The 16,916-nt window shown below is 41.0% G+C and overlaps 1 protein-coding gene across 3 annotated transcripts in view; it reads right to left on the reverse strand.

Annotated features, from left to right (window-relative positions):
* Positions 1-7,384: 7,384 nt before the first annotated feature.
* Positions 7,385-16,916, reverse strand: part of LOC141096200 (retinol dehydrogenase 12-like) — a 44,511-nt gene continuing 34,979 nt past the window's right edge. For all 3 annotated transcript variants that reach the window (XM_073582682.1, XM_073582681.1, XM_073582683.1), the window contains exons 4-5: positions 12,773-13,075; positions 7,385-8,306 (exon numbers count right to left, since the gene is read on the reverse strand). In XM_073582682.1, coding sequence (XP_073438783.1) covers positions 8,011-8,306; positions 12,773-13,075 — 599 coding nt within the window. In that variant the 3' untranslated portion in view covers positions 7,385-8,010. The remainder of the gene's footprint in view (positions 8,307-12,772; positions 13,076-16,916) is intronic.

Genomic DNA, 16,916 nt, shown 5'->3' on the forward strand with positions numbered 1-16,916 from the left:
GGGCACAGAGGGAGATATGGTGGAGGAGCAGGGTGACAGCAGCACATAGTATTTCAGGAGAGCAGTGTGCTGGTCTATGGGGGGCACAGAGGGAGATATATGGTGGAGGAGCAGGGTGACAGCAGCACAGAGTATTTCAGGAGAGCAGTGTACTGGTCTATGGGGGGCACAGAGGGAGATATATGGTGGAGGAGCAGGGTGACAGCAGCACAGAGTATTTCAGGAGAGCAGTGTGCTGGTCTATGGGGGGCACAGAGGGAGATATATGGTGGAGGAGCAGGGTGACAGCAGCACAGAGTATTTCAGGAGAGCAGTATCACACGGGATAGGATTAGATACACGGCTCAGCAGTCAGTATCACACAGGATAGGATTAGATACACGGCTCAGCAGTCAGTAGAACACAGATTAAACACATGGCTCAGCAGTCAGTATCACACGGGATAGAATTAGATACACAGCTCAGCAGACAGTAACACACAGGATAGGCTTAGATACTCGGCTCAGCAGTCAGTATCACAGGATAGGATTAGATACACGGCTCAGCAGTCAGTATCACACAGGAGAGGATTAGATACATGGCTCAGCAGACAGTATCACACAGGAGAGGATTAGATACACAGCTCAGCAGGCAGTATCACACAGGATAGGATTAGATACACAGCTCAGCACACAGTATCACACAGGAGAGGATTAGATACAGGACTCAGCAGTCAGTATCACACAGGAGAGGATTAGATGTCCAGCAGATTGCCAAGTGTTTTGAAACAGCAGGGAGCAGCTCCTCCTATGTTTTGCAAGAGCAGGGGCAGCAGCTGGCCGTGTGTTTTGGAAAGAGCAGCTTGGTGTCCAGGAGCTCGTCCTGGTTCCTCTCCTACAGCTGGTATGTGCAGAGTGTACATCCAAGCCCTGTTATACTGGAACAGTACAGCATCCATGGCTTGCTATAGAGTGTAAATGTAGCTAAAAGAAAAGCACTGGGCTCTAATAAGATTGCGCCTGGCCACACCTACAGCTGTGAATTGAGCTGCCCACAGAGGCATGGCCAGTTCACTCCTGATGCAGCTGCAATGAAAGAGATAGGGTCGGCAGCCGACTATTGTCTCTTATGCCCAGGGACTGCCGTAAATGAGCATGGAAAGTGTCATTCAGCAGCCAGAGAGGTAAGATGGCAGCCCCCAGTGGCTGCATTACTACAGAAAAAAAAAAAAATCCATACACACCACTGAGCCAAGCTTAGGGGACAATATCTTTTTATACTATTTTCTTTTTTACATTAAATTATGAAAAAACACGGCACCTTCCCTTTAAGAAACACTAAAAGAAATCAAGAACAAAAAATGTGGTAGTCAGTAATGGTTACTTTTTTAAACCAAGCATAGGGAAAAAAATTATGGAATCACTCAATTCTGAGGAAAAAATTATGGAATCATGAAAAATAAACCAATAAAAAAACACTCCAACACATCACTAGTATTTTGTTGCACCACCTCTGGCTTTTATAACAGCTTGCAGTCTCTGAGGCATGGACTTAATGAGTGTCAAATAGTACTCTTCATCAATCTGGCTCCAACTTTCTCTTATTACTGTTGCCAGATCAGCTTTGCAGGTTAGAGCCTTGTCATGGACCATTTTCTTCAACTTCCACCAAAGATTTTCAATTGGATTGAGATCCGGACTATTTGCAGGCCATGACATTGACCTTATGTGTCTTTTTTCAAGGAATGTTTTCACAGTTTTTGCTCTATGGCAGGATGCATTATCATCTTGAGAAATGATTTCATCATCCCCAATCATCCTTTCAATTTATGGGATAAGAAAAGTGTCCAAAATATCAACATAAACTTGTGCATTTATTGAAGATGTAATGACAGCCATCTCCCCAGTGCCTTTACCTGACATGCAGCCCCATATCATCAATGACTGTGGAAATTTGCATGTTCTCTTCAGGCAGTCATCTTTATAAATCTCATTGGAACAGCACCAAACAAAAGTTCCAGCATCATCACCTTGCCCAATGCAGATTCGCGATTCATCACTGAATATGACTTTCATCCAGTCATCCACAGTCCACGATTGCTTTTCCTTAGCCCATTGTAACCTTGTTTTTTTCTGTTTAGGTGGTAATGATGGCTTTCGTTTAGCTTTTCTGTATGTAAATCCCGTTTCCTTTAGGCAGCTTCTTACAATTCGGTTACAGACGTTGACTCCAGTTTCCTACCATTCGTTTCTCATTTGTTTTGTTGTGCATTTCCTGTTTCGGAGACATATTGCTTTAAGTTTCCGGTCTTGACGCTTTGTTGTCTTCCTTGGTCTACCAGTATGTTTGCCTTTAACAACCTTCCCATGTTGTTTGTATTTGGTCCAGATTTTAGACACAGCTGACTGTGAACAACCAACATCTTTTGAAACATTGCGTGATGATTTACCCTCTTTATAGAGTTTGATAATCCTCTCCTTTGTTTCAACTGACATCTCTCGTGTTGGAGCCATGATTCATGTCAGTCCACTTGGTGCAACAGCTCTCCAAGGTGTGCTCACTCCTTTTTAGATGCAGACTAACGAGCAGATCTAATTTGATGCAGGTGCTACCGTAGTTTTGGGAATGAAAATTTACAGAGTGATTCCATAATTTTTCCCTATGCTTGGTTTAAAAAAGTAACCATTACTGACTACCACATTTTTTGTTCTTGATTTCTTTTAGTGTTTCCTAAAGCCAGAAAGTTGCCATTTGAATTGACTTTAGTTTTGTGCCATGTCTGTGATCTGCTTTTTTTCTACAAAATTAAACAACTGAATGAACAGCCTTCCAAGGCCGGTGATTCCATAATTTTTGCCAGGGGTTGTAATAGTGCAAACCACAAGTAGGTAAACATTTCCAATTCATCCAGGTCCACACACTCCTATTTACGCCACAGATTCCTATATCCGGAACAAAAAAAAAAAAGAAAAAACAAGAGAGGCTACTGAAAGTGAAGCGGTTACAGTTCCTTTTACATCAAAAGCAAAATTTTATCTGACTAACAGAATAAGTTCTTTGAAACTGAATATCAAAAATTTTAAAACCACCTTCCATAAAAATGGGAGTAACGTTGTGTCTCCTGAACCTAACCTGAGATTCACCTTTCCTGCTTCTTACGGTGTGTAGCCCTTTTACAAATGATATTTAGAAGATTATACACAGGTCTAAAAAAAATATTTTTATAATAATCGCTAGTGACTTTATACTTTTCTGAATCATCTGTTTGTCCTGATGTAAAAAAAAAATGTATATACCGTAATTTGCGAATTATAAGACGCACCGGATTATAAAATGCACCCCAAATTTTGAGGCGAAAAATAGGAAAAAAATCTTTTTTTTTTTAATAAAATGATGGTGCCTCTTATAATCCATGCGTCTTATTGCTTACCGGGAGTGGTGGCCGCTGCAATGAAGAGGGGTCACAGGGTCGCTGCTGGAGGAGGCAAGAGTAGCGCGTTGCTGCAGGTCATAGGCAGGGATGAGGGGGTGTTCCACTGTGGGTGAAAATGGCTGCGGTGCTCTGTGGTGCGGGGCGGCTCCGCCAGCCTTTTGTGAAAGCCCAGAGCCCCCCTGCACATCCATTACTGCAGTGCGTTGGCCTCGGGGGGCAGTGCATGCTCAGATTGAGATCTCGGCAACGAGATCTCGGCACTCTCCCAAGATCTCGTTGCTGAGATCTCAATCTGAGCATGCGCCGCCTCCGGTGGCTAGTTTCCCAGAGGCCACCGGATCGCAGTAAAGGATATGCAGGGGGCTCCGGGCTTTCACAAAATGCTGACGGAGTCCCCCCGCAACACAGCCATTTTCACCTGCAGTGACGCACATCAGAGCACCACCCTCATCCCAGCCTGCGGCCTGCAGTAATTTGCCACTCTTGCCTCCTCCAGCAGCGACCCTGGGACCCTGCTCCACCCTGGCCAGTAAGGAATACCCGCATTATAAGACACACCCCCATTTGGGGGAAAAAAGTGTGTCTTATAATCCTAAAAATACGGTAATTATAGTTTCCATGGAGCAGCATCAATATAAGGTATAGGAAATATACTGGCGACATTAAGAAAACAGTAATCTACATATCAGAAAAAATGCTTCACCATACAAAACAATTTTTTTTAACCAAAATAATTTCACATGCAAAATAGAAACCAAAATATGACCAGAAATTAAAAGTGCTTGACATGTCATTGACACGATTTTTCAGGATTGTCCCTATATAACATCCAACAGTAATCTGCCATCATTGAGTCATTCCAAAAACCCTGGTAGTGGTGTTTCATTATTTTCATGTCCTGGTGAAACTGCTCGCCTTGTTCATCGCTTACATCCCCAAGATTTTGAGGGAAGAAATCTAAATGTGAATGCAAATAGTGCATTTTCAGAGACATGCGACATCCAAGACACTGGTATGCATTTAGCAGTTCCTCAACACCTTCATATTCAGATTTTTGTTTTCGTAAGAAGTTTTCACAGATCCACTTGAAGCTTTTCCAAGATCTCAATTCCTTATCATTTAGAGTTCCTTCATACAACATCATCTCTCATGAGCCCTCCGATCTGAGGACCAACAAATATACCTTCCTTCAGTTTTGCTGGTGAAATGCTGGATAATTTCTGTGAAATGTACTGAAACCCTTGAGAATTTGTCTTTGCCATTGCTTTCACTAAGTTTTTAATCAGTCTCAACTTTATATGTAGTGGAGGAAGAAAGATTTTTGTGGGAGCAACTAAAGGATAATGCTGAACATTGTCTCTATCTGGAGCATAGATGTTTCTCTGTCTCCAAACACAACAAACATAATGCTCCACTGTATTTCTACTGTACCATAAACACAAGAAGCAACAATATTTTGTGAAAACTCGTTACATTCCCATTAGCAGACCAATCACTTTCAATTTTTCACAGATATTCCATTGATGACGCTTATATTGTATAGCTTCCAAAATAACTGACAGATTTTCATAACTTTCCTTTAGATGACATGAGCGAGCAATAGGGACTGATGGTATCATATTTCCATTGTGAAGCAACACTGCTTTCAAACTACTCTGGGATGAGTCGATAAACTATCGCCAATCTGCGACAAAATACTCTTGATTCAGTTCTTCAAGAGGCCATTCACATTGTTACAGTACACCATTGGTCCATCAACTGTGAAAAATTGTGTTTAAGTGCTACTTCTGTTTCGGTAACAGCACACTTTGACATCATCATGAAGAAGATTCTTCTGTTTCTACCTAGATGCAAGAAGTTCAGCTTTATCTTTTGACAATGAAACGTCTCTGATGAGATCATTCAATTCATGTTGAGTAAAGTGTTCTGGGTGCTCCATCAGGTACATACTCATCTTGACTTGAGATCTCCATGTCTTCGCCAGTAGCTTCAGCTCCATAGTCTTCATATTCTACCTCATTTTCATCCAATCCAGACAACGGTGGTACAGGAACTGGCAAGGTACCGTCATGTGAAACTGGCCTAATCGCAGATTCACGTTTAGTGTAATTCATCTTATGTTTGTTCTTTGTAGAAAAGCCCTTCAGTTTGACGAAAGTAGCAGTCCTCACTATGATTTTTGGGTTCTCTCCAAATCATGGGAACAGCAAATGGCATAGCCACTTTCCTCCTATTCAACCAGTCACGAAGACCATTTAAACAACTTGAGCATATGACATGACGGGCCCAGCTTTTGTCTTGATCACCAAGTGGACATTTAAGAGTACACCTGGTACATCTCTTTAATATGATGAGTGAACGTACTTGGCCTTTTGGTGTAAAAGAAACACACATAGCAGAATCTGTTTGGATGATTGATACACGGTCGAGGCATTTTTCTCCTTCAAATCAGATCAGAGTAAATTCAGTTCAATGGTGGTGAGATACTAAAAAAAAAAAAAAATGCGATGAGCCGACCGACTATATGTAGATATTTGCCCAGAGATGACAGAGGCAGCTTGTATTTAGAAGTGATTTTACTGGAGGTAATCTGGTAGATAACTATATACAGTTGTGAGGTAAACAGGTTAGCCTATTGCTTACAGATGAACATTTGCAGACAGGCAGTTTCTCAGTGTGATATTGGCTGCTTTCAGGTTCTCTCTCTGTGAAGACCCTCACTCAGTTACATCTCAGTGGCTGAGCTGTTTTCTTCCCTGTGAGGTGACTTGCCCTCCCAGAAATGCAGTGAAAATCCTCTCACAATGGCGGCTGTCCGCTGCCTTCCCTTCTATCTCCCTGTGGCAGGGCTCAGATCCTTGTAGAGGCCAGTCTCCTGTCAGAGTCTCTCATACCAGTCCATGCTGCCATCACCATCCTTTTCTGACTGACTCAAACCTTATCGCCTCATAAGTTAGCTCCTCTCCCATAATATGTGACTTTGCGACAAGCAGTCATTGGTTGACTGCACTGTCAATACTCCTTCCCATAAAACTCACTAAAACCTTTACTGATATTGTCCCTGTAAGAAAATTCACAATTAAGTAAATCAGGCAAGGAAATGGGAACAACATAGGAAAAACTACATACATTGAAAATGCAGAAATAACTTAATAACAAAAATACTTCTCTCTCATAAACTTTGTGATAGAGCAAAACTAAGCATATTTTTGGAATCAGCACATCAAACTCCATAAAACAGACAAATTACTTTTGCTGATGATTTTTTTGTGTTGACCAGTGTTATCAATCTCTCCACAAAAGTAGAAAACACAGGTAAAGATATTGATAATCCTGTAAATAATACATAAGGTTTTTCAATTCTTATATCTGTATTATTTGTACTGTTGTTTTTTGACAATTGGTCTAGTTTGACTCAAGTATTTTATACTTGAATTAAATTTTATACTTGAATTCAATTAGCACTATGGGGAAGCTTTTGATACATCCATATTAGACTTTTATATATGTTAAAGTGATGGGACCTGACGGTTCAGCAAAGTTTACAGAAATAAATATTAAAGGTGAACATAAGAAACTTTATAACAAATTAGAGAAATCTTCCTTCCCCACATATCAGACACATCTTCCGCTCCCTCCGCTCTTCTGAAAGATTGTGCTGAGCTTTCTAATAAGTCTTTTACCTCAATCAAGTGCTGGATTCATATCATCAATGCTGTGTAATTTCATGTTGCTGCTTGTCTCTGTGTGCTAAAAAAAAAGGAAAAGAACAGCAGGAATTCCTCTCTGTGAGCTGTACTTTGTATGAGAAACATCATAGCAGGAAGTCTCGTCCCACCAGCCAGCTCATGAGTCAATTGCAAATTAGAGATGTATTCTGCCTTTTCAGCAGTTTTCCCCTCCATAGACTATAATATTATAGCCAGTTTTATTGCTCATGTACTCACTCAGAATAGTATATACTGAAAAAGATACTGGAAAGTATGGTTTCCCTTTAATGAATTAATGGTATTGAGAGTCAGATCATAAGAATGATAATTTAATCTCATGCTTCATGAGAAATAACCATTAAATAATATGAATTCATTGGAAAAAATGGGGATTTAAATATGAAATCTGAAGGAGGCCATACCCCCAGAAGAAGATTTAAAAGGTGAAACTAGTTTACTCACATTTCATGAATGAGGCTTTGAAGATTTTTCATATTTTGTTGTGAAGAGCCTATTTCATAAGTGCATACAAAAGGAAACTGCAATACTTTACTAATAGGTGGCCAGTGCTTTTTTCCTTTTCCTTGTTCCTGATATGAAAACCAGTGGAGTAGCGAAAATAGTGAGAACAACAGTGAATGGGAAAAGTTTGCCTGTTAGTTCTTTGCTATATACAATAAAAACATCTCGTGAATTCACAAAACTGGACAGGACTTCTACTTATGTAAGTGCGTGGATTTTCTAGTTGCACATAAAGTACAAATGCAGTTTTTCTTTCTGAAGATTAAAAAGCAGATTGAAATGCAATAAATACTCATGTAAAAAAGACAAGACATTTTCATGCAGCATTATGTATAAAGCAACCATAAGAAAAAACAAAAAGCATAACTATCTTCTTCTTGTAGCTAGATGCTCCCTTGCTGAAGAAGTAAGTCCAACCATAGCTTCACTGGCCTCCCAAAGCTTTTTGGCAATACCAGCGTCCTTAACAAAAGGGCGCAGCTTGCAGGGCTTACAGTCTGAGAAGAAGCCACCATTGTGCTGGAGAATGTCATCAGATATAGCACAGTATATAACAGTTTGGGAAGCTGCTTGACATGAAATGAAGAACACCGATGTGATGACATACATCACTATGCGGAACAGAATTGAGAATTGGGAGGTCCAATCCCCGGCCACATAACCTGCAAAAAAGAAGGGACAGTTTAGTATAGCTAATAAGTTAATTTTTGACAAGTCCAAGTGGATGTTATCAGAGTTTACACAGGTGCATGCACTTCTTGCCCCTGTATGACATTGACCAATCATAGGAGGCAGTAATACTCACGGGAAAGAAGATCCAGCCTCTAGTATAGCTTAGAACAGGTTACTCCTGTATGAGGCTGTGGTGTATTGACCACTGTGTCCGCTAGGGGGCGCTGTGTGGGTGTCCCAGGACGGACGGATAGCCTTGTCCAGAGTGGTAACAGAAGCAGAGTGCTAAAGGATCGTTATGTATCTCAAGGTGGGTGGCCTTGGGATGGAGGCTTGATTATGTGCTGATCAGCAGAGCTGATCTTTCGTTCCAATGTGTCAGGGAGAAGCCTTCAGATGATTGATGAGACGGGCAGGATCAATCATCTACAAATCCACCCAGGGGTGTGTCTAGAACGCCATACTAAAGAATGTATGAATGCTTGTAGGACCTGTGATGAGGTCATAGCCATGTGACCCGGTAGGCGTGGCTACGAACCATATAAGGTGGCTAGGGTAGGTCACATGAATGAATGCTGGGACCCGGTTGGTCCATATGAAAGGTCTCGTCTGGGCTGACATGAGACCGACTGAAGGAAGATGGGTCTGCCTTCCTGTACACGTGAGACGTGTGTGTGAGAGTTCCCTGGAGGGAATGAATGTCTGCACTGAGAAGCAGCCATGAGGTAAACCCGGACAGGGGATATAACTCTGAGGCTGAAGAACCTATGTACTAGACATTGCACAACCTGTGTGACCACAGGATAAGCAAAGGGAAGCTCTGTCATGGACGCTATGCTGTTTATATGAACTTTCTGTTGCTGTTCCTGGTTTATGATGCCTAATAAACCGCATGGACTTTTGGAGTTATGTTAAGAAACCTGTGCTGGATGTGATTTATTGGCTGCCAAGCGAGTGTCCCCTATCTGAATAACAAGCGCTACCTTACAAGGCGTATACTGATGCTCAAAGGTGTCAGTATCACACTTATGTTTATTGTGCTCATAGCAACTTGTAATCACTCTGCAGTGAGATCAGGACTTTCTATCATTACATGCCTCAGAGTGAGAAACCTGCTGTAAGGTCTAAGCTATGGTGGGGGCATGTTCTCTCTCTTTTTTTGTTGCTGCCTGCTTATGATTGGTCATCATAATACAGGGTGAAGAAGTACAGAATGGAAAGGCAAAAAAAAAAAAAAAAGTTTCACTCTGCTTTGCAGCCACATTTGCATAATATGTCCAGCTCAACAGGTTCTCTTTAGGAACACATGTATGCTCAGCTGAATGTGCATAGAGGAGTCAGGAGGGATAGCTGCTGATCTACAGCTATCTAAATTGTATGGCTAGCTTTACTAACATACATGCATATTGACGACAGAGGATACCTAGGATTGGAAAAGTCTTAGTTACTCACCGGTTAACGGTATTTTTCGGAGTCCATGACAGCACCACCTGAGAGAGGGGATCCGCCCTTTAGGAACAGGAAACCTACAGATACAAAAAGGGTGGCACCTCTCCCACGCATAAGTTGGATTACAGAGCACAAGAGGACTTCCAAGGTTAATGCATGATTTATGTACAGTATTCTTATTATTATTATAAATGTTTATCACCAGTGGGCATATACAAGAGGAAGACGTGCACACCCAAACTAAACTAAAGGGAGGGAATATACGGGTGCTGTCATGGACTCCGAAAAATACCGTTAACCGGTGAGTAACTAAGACTTTATCGGTCGTCCATGACAGCACCACCTGAGAGAATTACAGAGAGTAAAAACTATTTAGGGAGGGACTACAGCCTGCAGTACCCTTATACCAAAAGAGAGGTCTGTGGAATCACCCAAGTCTAGCCTATAATGACTATAAAAGGTGCTCGGAGAGGACCAAGTAGCCGCCTTACATATCTGGTCAATGGAGACTTCTGATCTTTCTGCCCATGAGGTCGCCATGGCCCTGGTGGAATGCGCCCTCAGCTTCCCGGGTGGCGACCTGCCCTTTGAGGTGTATGCTATTGAAATCGCCTCTCTAATCCATCTGGCTAGTGTATTTTTCGACGCTCTACAACCTTTCCTAGGGCCTTGATGGGAGATAAATAGGGCATTATCTTTCTTCCAGGGGTCGGTGACTGCCAGATATTCTATGAGGCATCTCCTAACATCCAGGGTGTGTAGTTTCTCTTCCTTCTCATTAGCTGGATTAGGGAGGAAGGATGGGAGGACTATTTCCATGACGGACGATCTGTAGGGAGTCCTGTCCTTTAGGAACAGGAAACCAACTGATGCGTGGGAGAGGTGCCACCCTTTTTGTATCTGTAGGTTTCCTGTTCCTAAAGGGCGGATCCCCTCTCTCAGGTAGTGCTGTCATGGACGACCGATAAACACAGGATTTTCATGCAGTATATAACAATGAAAACATCACTGGTCTGTGTACATTGAGGCCATTTTTTGTTACTTATACGTGCACACTGTTGTCTGAAAAGCATTTTCTATAGAATTTAAGTAAACCTGTCTGGCGCTTTACTATTTTGTCAAAATCATGGAACCTGTTAAGCTTCAACAGCATCTATGTATTGCAGTAAAACCCTCTCTCAGGAGGAGTGTATTAAACGAATCAAGACAAAAAAGGTAAATGATAAAGACTCTTCTGAATTCACCAAGTGGAGTTTTGTGACAACATATAATCAATCACATTTATTGGTCAAGAGTCTACTTAGAAAATATTGGTTTATATTAAAAGGGGACCTGGTTCTATTGAGGCATCTTCCGAATAATCCCAAGGTCATCTATAGGAGGAATCACAATTTGCGCAATTTCATAGAACCTAGCAATACCGCTTTCCCTGGGTGTGGGCACGGCTTCCAATCTGGGTTGTTTTGCTTGCAAAACCCCGAAATGTCTATGCTACTCCACAATCCATAGTGGAATAAAGAGGTTTATGTCGCACACAACAGGCACTACTTATGACATTGTCGTGTAGATTGCCAGTCAGTTTTTGTTGTTTACCTGTTGCAATGCACATGCGGCCTGCAATATGTAGGCCGCACTATTCAAACTATGCACGCCAGACTGAACTAACATCGCCACAATATTCGTAGTGGTTATCACCTACATAGTGTGTCTAAGTATTTCAGTGTGGTGCACCACAAGGACCCTCAATTTTTGAGCTTCATTATTATTGGCCAAATTGCTGAGAATGTTTCAGATCGGTTTGCAAGTCTCATTAACAGAGAGCGTTATTGGATTTTTAAATTAGGCACTTTGGCCCCTGAAGGGTTAAATTTGACGATAATGTTGTAAGTTAATATACTGTGTGCGCAAATATAGTTTATTAACATGTATTTTGTCTCTTTTTTTTCTATATAATTCCTTGTCTTTTTATCATTAATTTTTTTTACCACTTATTAACAATTTTTTGTGATCTTCAGTTTTTTTTAACACTACAAGTGTGTTGTTAATTTATTCATTGATTATCTTTCTTTTATTGTTGCTTTTCCCTATATATGTCATTTCCTCTTTCCTTATTGTTATACCACCTGGATTAATTGGAATAATAAAAGTTTGCGTCTTTCCATTTTATAATTTGCCTGCTTTATCTGCCTCAGCGCTACGCAAAGACCGCAATTCCTTTTCTTTTTCATTACTCTTCCCTCATTGAGGATACGCGGCAGAAGCTGCTCCAGGCATCACATTCTTTTCCATCCGGACCGCTGGCCGGGGGTTTTGAGGACCTGCGATCACGTGACACGAGGACCTGCGGTTACGTACATACAGCTCAGCTTTGGCAGTGTCCATCAGCCTCTACATGGTGACCTTCACGTCTCCAGCTACAGGAGTCCACAAGACTGACATCGCTCCTCACTCCCACCGGGGTTATGCAGAGGTGCATAACCCTGTAAGGTTAGTGGCCCCTTGATGGTTGTCTAATTGGTTTTATGGTGCCTACAGATTCTGCTCATGTGCGCTCCCCCCCCCTCTCGTTTTACATAAGCTGCTATATATTACAGTACACAGCAGCCATCAGAATGAGTTAACAGTAAAATCCAGAAGTAAAGACAGAAGAATTTGTATTGCTACTCTCTCTCCTCCTGCGCAAACTTTTAAGATGACATATTACACATGAAAGTGTGAACTAGGGCTAAATTCAGATGTTGGTGACACTAGATAGACTGCAATACAGTATATCATGATTATAATATAATCAAACGTATAATATATTACTTATCATTACTGAAAGAAAAATATCTTCCCAGTATGGATGTCTCAAGCATAACAGGACTAACAGACATCAGTCACATAAATGGCCACTGTATTGTCGACATGTTCTACATGTAGGGTTTTTATGACTGGAAAAAGAACCGATGGCTGGAGTCATAAATCAGGCACCGTATATGCTAAGAGGTAACATTAGAAACCTGACCTGGATGAACGGCACATGCGGTGACTCCATGCCTCTCCATCTGCCGCGCTATCTCCTGGGTAAAGTAGACATTTGCCAGCTTGCTCCGGCAGTAGGTGAACAGTGGCACAATGTTGTAGTTTAAGTCAGCGAAGTCCAGCTTCTGATACTTGTGAACGTTAGATGTGACGTTAACAATCCTGCTTGGGGAACAACTTTTTAACCGTTCTAGCAAGAGATTGGTGAGAAGGAAAGGACCGAGGTGGTTGACCCCGAAGCACATGCTGAACCCATTATCAGTCCAGGCCAACACTGCCGGCACACCTGTTAATTACAAGAAGTTAGTTAAGACCATAAAATACAATCAGAGACAAAGTCAAACACAAGTTAAAACAGTAAAAGTAATATTCATTACATAAAAAAGTCAATGTTTGATTTTTGCGACATATAGCAATGGTATCTTAGATATTTAAGACAAAGATAGTACAAAACTTTTAGCTGGACAGCAGAGAAAAAGCTTAGTTGGTATATAATACAAATTAAATTGGGATTCCCACTAAATACACATGACTGGTGAAGAATACACAATCACTGGGGGGTTCAACAACTGGAATGTCTACCAATCTAGAGAATGAACACCCTAAAGTTCACAGTGTGAAGGAAGCAGTGGTGTGCATCTTTAACCAAAGCTCCATACACTTCTAAGGGACTGACAGAATGGCTCATACACACATTAATTCTTTGGGACTCCTGTTCTAAAGGTTAGTGGGGGTCCCAATTATCCTGAGATTTATAACAATTGTATTAAATTGACAAACTTGTTTTAAATGGAATCTGTCACGAGGTTCAGCCCTCCTAAGCCTTCTATATGGACATGTGGGTCATAGGAAGCTGAATATAATGATACCTTGTTATCTACGATCTGTTGTCTTATTTCAGAAAAATTCTCATTTTTCTTATATGTAAATGAGCTGTTCCAGGCTATGGGGAGGATGTTGCCTGGAAGATAATTCTGCCTCCTGAGCTTATTTTACATGAAGGGGAGTTACTAGTATGAGACAAATAACTAACACAGAACAGAAAAAATGAACCTTGCCTAGAGTTGAGCGATACCGTCCGATACTTCAAAGTATCGTATCGGATGGTATCGGCCGATCTTTAAAAAAAGTATCGGTATCGCCGATTCCGATACCGGAAGTCCCATTCAAGTCTATGGGACTTCCGGTATCGGAATAAGAAAAACCCTTTCCTGCCCTTGTACAGCCTCTCTGGGGTCTGTACGGGCCTTTCGGGGGGCTGTGCCGGCCTGCCAGGGGGTCTGTGCAGGCTCCGGTGGTCTGTGCTGGCCTGCCGGTGGTCTGTGCAGGCTCCGGGGGGCTGTGCCGGCCTGCCGGGGGGCTGTGCCGGCCTGCCGGGGGGCTGTGCAGGCTCCGGGGGGCTGTGCCGGCCTGCCGGGGGGCTGTGCCGGCCTGCCGGTGGTCTGTGCCGGCCTGCCGGTGGTCTGTGCAGGCTCCGGGGGTCTGTGCAGGCATCGTCCGATGGGACTACAAGTCCCATCGGGCGATGCCTGCTACCATGACAGTGATTGACACATTAGCCAATGATGGGACAGTAGTAGTCCCATCATCCGGCTAATGTGTTAAATGTAAAAAAAAATAAAAAAAAAAAAAAAAAAAATAATTACATGCTACATACATACAACATGCATACTACATACATGCTACATTCATACTACATACTACATACATGCTACATTCATACTACATAAATACTACATGCAACATACATACTACATATATACTACATGCATGCTACATACATACTGCATGCTACATACATACCACATATATACTACATACATACTACATGCATGCTACATGCATGCTACATACATAACACATATATACTACATGCATGCTACATACATACTACATGCTACATACTACATATATACTACATGCATGCTACATACATACTACATGCTACATACTACATATATACTACATGCATGCTACATACATACTACATGCTACATACATACTACATATATACTACATGCATGCTACATACATACTACATGCTACATACATACTACATATATACTACATACATACTACATGCATGCTACATGCATGCTACATACATACCACATACATAACACATATATACTACATGCATGCTACATACATACTACATGCTACATACATACCATATACATACTACATGCATGCTACATACATACTACATGCATGCTACATACATACTACATGCTACATACATACTACATGCTACATACATACTACATATATACTACATGCATGCTACATACATACTACATGCTACATACATACTACATATATACTACATGCATGCTACATACTACATGCTACATACATACTACATGCATGCTACATACATACTACATGCATGCTACATACATACTACATGCTACATACATACCACATACATACTACATATATACTACATGCATGCTACATACATACTGCATGCTACATGCATGCTACATACATACTACATACACACTACATGCTACATACATACCACATATATACTACATACATACAATACATTCATACAATACATACATAGACATACAGTACATATAACATAGAGTAACATACTTACCAATACTTGTCACATTGTTCCCCGAAGCCATTGTCTTTTCCGGAATAAATATTAACATAACAAACCTCAAAAATACTCACCCACGATCCGAAGCAGTCCACGAGTGTGTCCCACGACGATCTTGGGTAGAGAACTGCAGCATCAGCTGTTGCTGCCGTTCTCTACGGGCTGCAGGAATCCAATGACGGAAGGTAGGTATCCTTCCGCACTGTATTCCTCCGCCACTTAAAAAAAAAAAAAGTCCCTAGTCTCACTTTATGCCATTGCTGTGTGGGAATTTCCCACGCAGCAATGGCATAAAGTGAGACTAGGGACTTTTTTTTTTTTAAGTGGCGGAGGAATACAGTGCGGAAGGATACCTACCTTCCGTCATTGGATTCCTGCAGCCCGTAGAGAACGGCAGCATCATCTGATGCTGCCGTTCTCTACCCAAGATCGTCGTGGGACACACTCGTGGACTGCTTCGGATCGTGGGTGAGTATTTTTGTGGTTTGTTATGTTAATATTTATTCCGGAAAAGACAATGGCTTCGGGGAACAATGTGACAAGTATTGGTAAGTATGTTACTCTATGTTATATGTACTGTATGTCTATGTATGTATTGTATGAATGTATTGTATGTATGTAGTATATATGTGGTATGTATGTAGCATGTAGTATGTATGTAGTATGTATGTAGCATGCATGTAGCATGTAGTATGTATGTAGCATGCATGTAGTATATATGTAGTATGTATGTAGCATGCATGTAGTATATATGTAGTATGTATGTAGCATGTATGTAGTATGTATGTGGTATGTATGTAGCATGTAGTATGTATGTAGCATGCATGTAGTATATATGTAGTATGTATGTAGCATGTAGTATGTATGTAGTATGTATGTGGTATGTATGTGGCATGTAGTATGTATGTAGCATGCATGTAGTATGTATGTAGCATGCATGTAGTATGTATGTAGTATGTAGTATGTAGCATGTATGTAGTATGTATGTGGTATGTATGTAGCATGTAGTATGTATGTAGCATGCATGTAGTATATATGTAGTATGTAGTATGTATGTAGTATGTATGTGGTATGTATGTAGCATGTAGTATGTATGTAGCATGCATGTAGCATGCATGTAGTATGTATGTAGCATGCATGTAGTATGTATGTAGCATGCATGTAGTATGTATGTAGTATGTATGTAGCATGTAGCATGTATGTAGCATGTATGTAGTATGTATGTAGCATATATGTAGTATGTATGTAGTATATATGTAGTATGTATGTAGCATGTAGTATGTATGTAGCATGCATGTAGTATGTATGTAGCATGTATGTAGCATGCATGTAGTATGTATGTAGCATGTATGTAGTATGTATGTAGTATATATGTAGTATGTATGTAGCATGTAGTATGTATGTAGCATGCATGTAGTATGTATGTAGTATTTTTTTTTTTTTTTTTTTTAACATTTAACACATTAGCCGGATGATGGGACTACTACTGTCCCATCATTGGCTAATGTGTCAA

The sequence above is a fragment of the Dendrobates tinctorius genome, unplaced genomic scaffold, assembly GCF_039654945.1.
Source record: "Dendrobates tinctorius isolate UK_male_01 unplaced genomic scaffold, ASM3965494v1 ptg000073l, whole genome shotgun sequence".
NCBI lineage: Eukaryota > Metazoa > Chordata > Amphibia > Anura > Dendrobatidae > Dendrobates > Dendrobates tinctorius.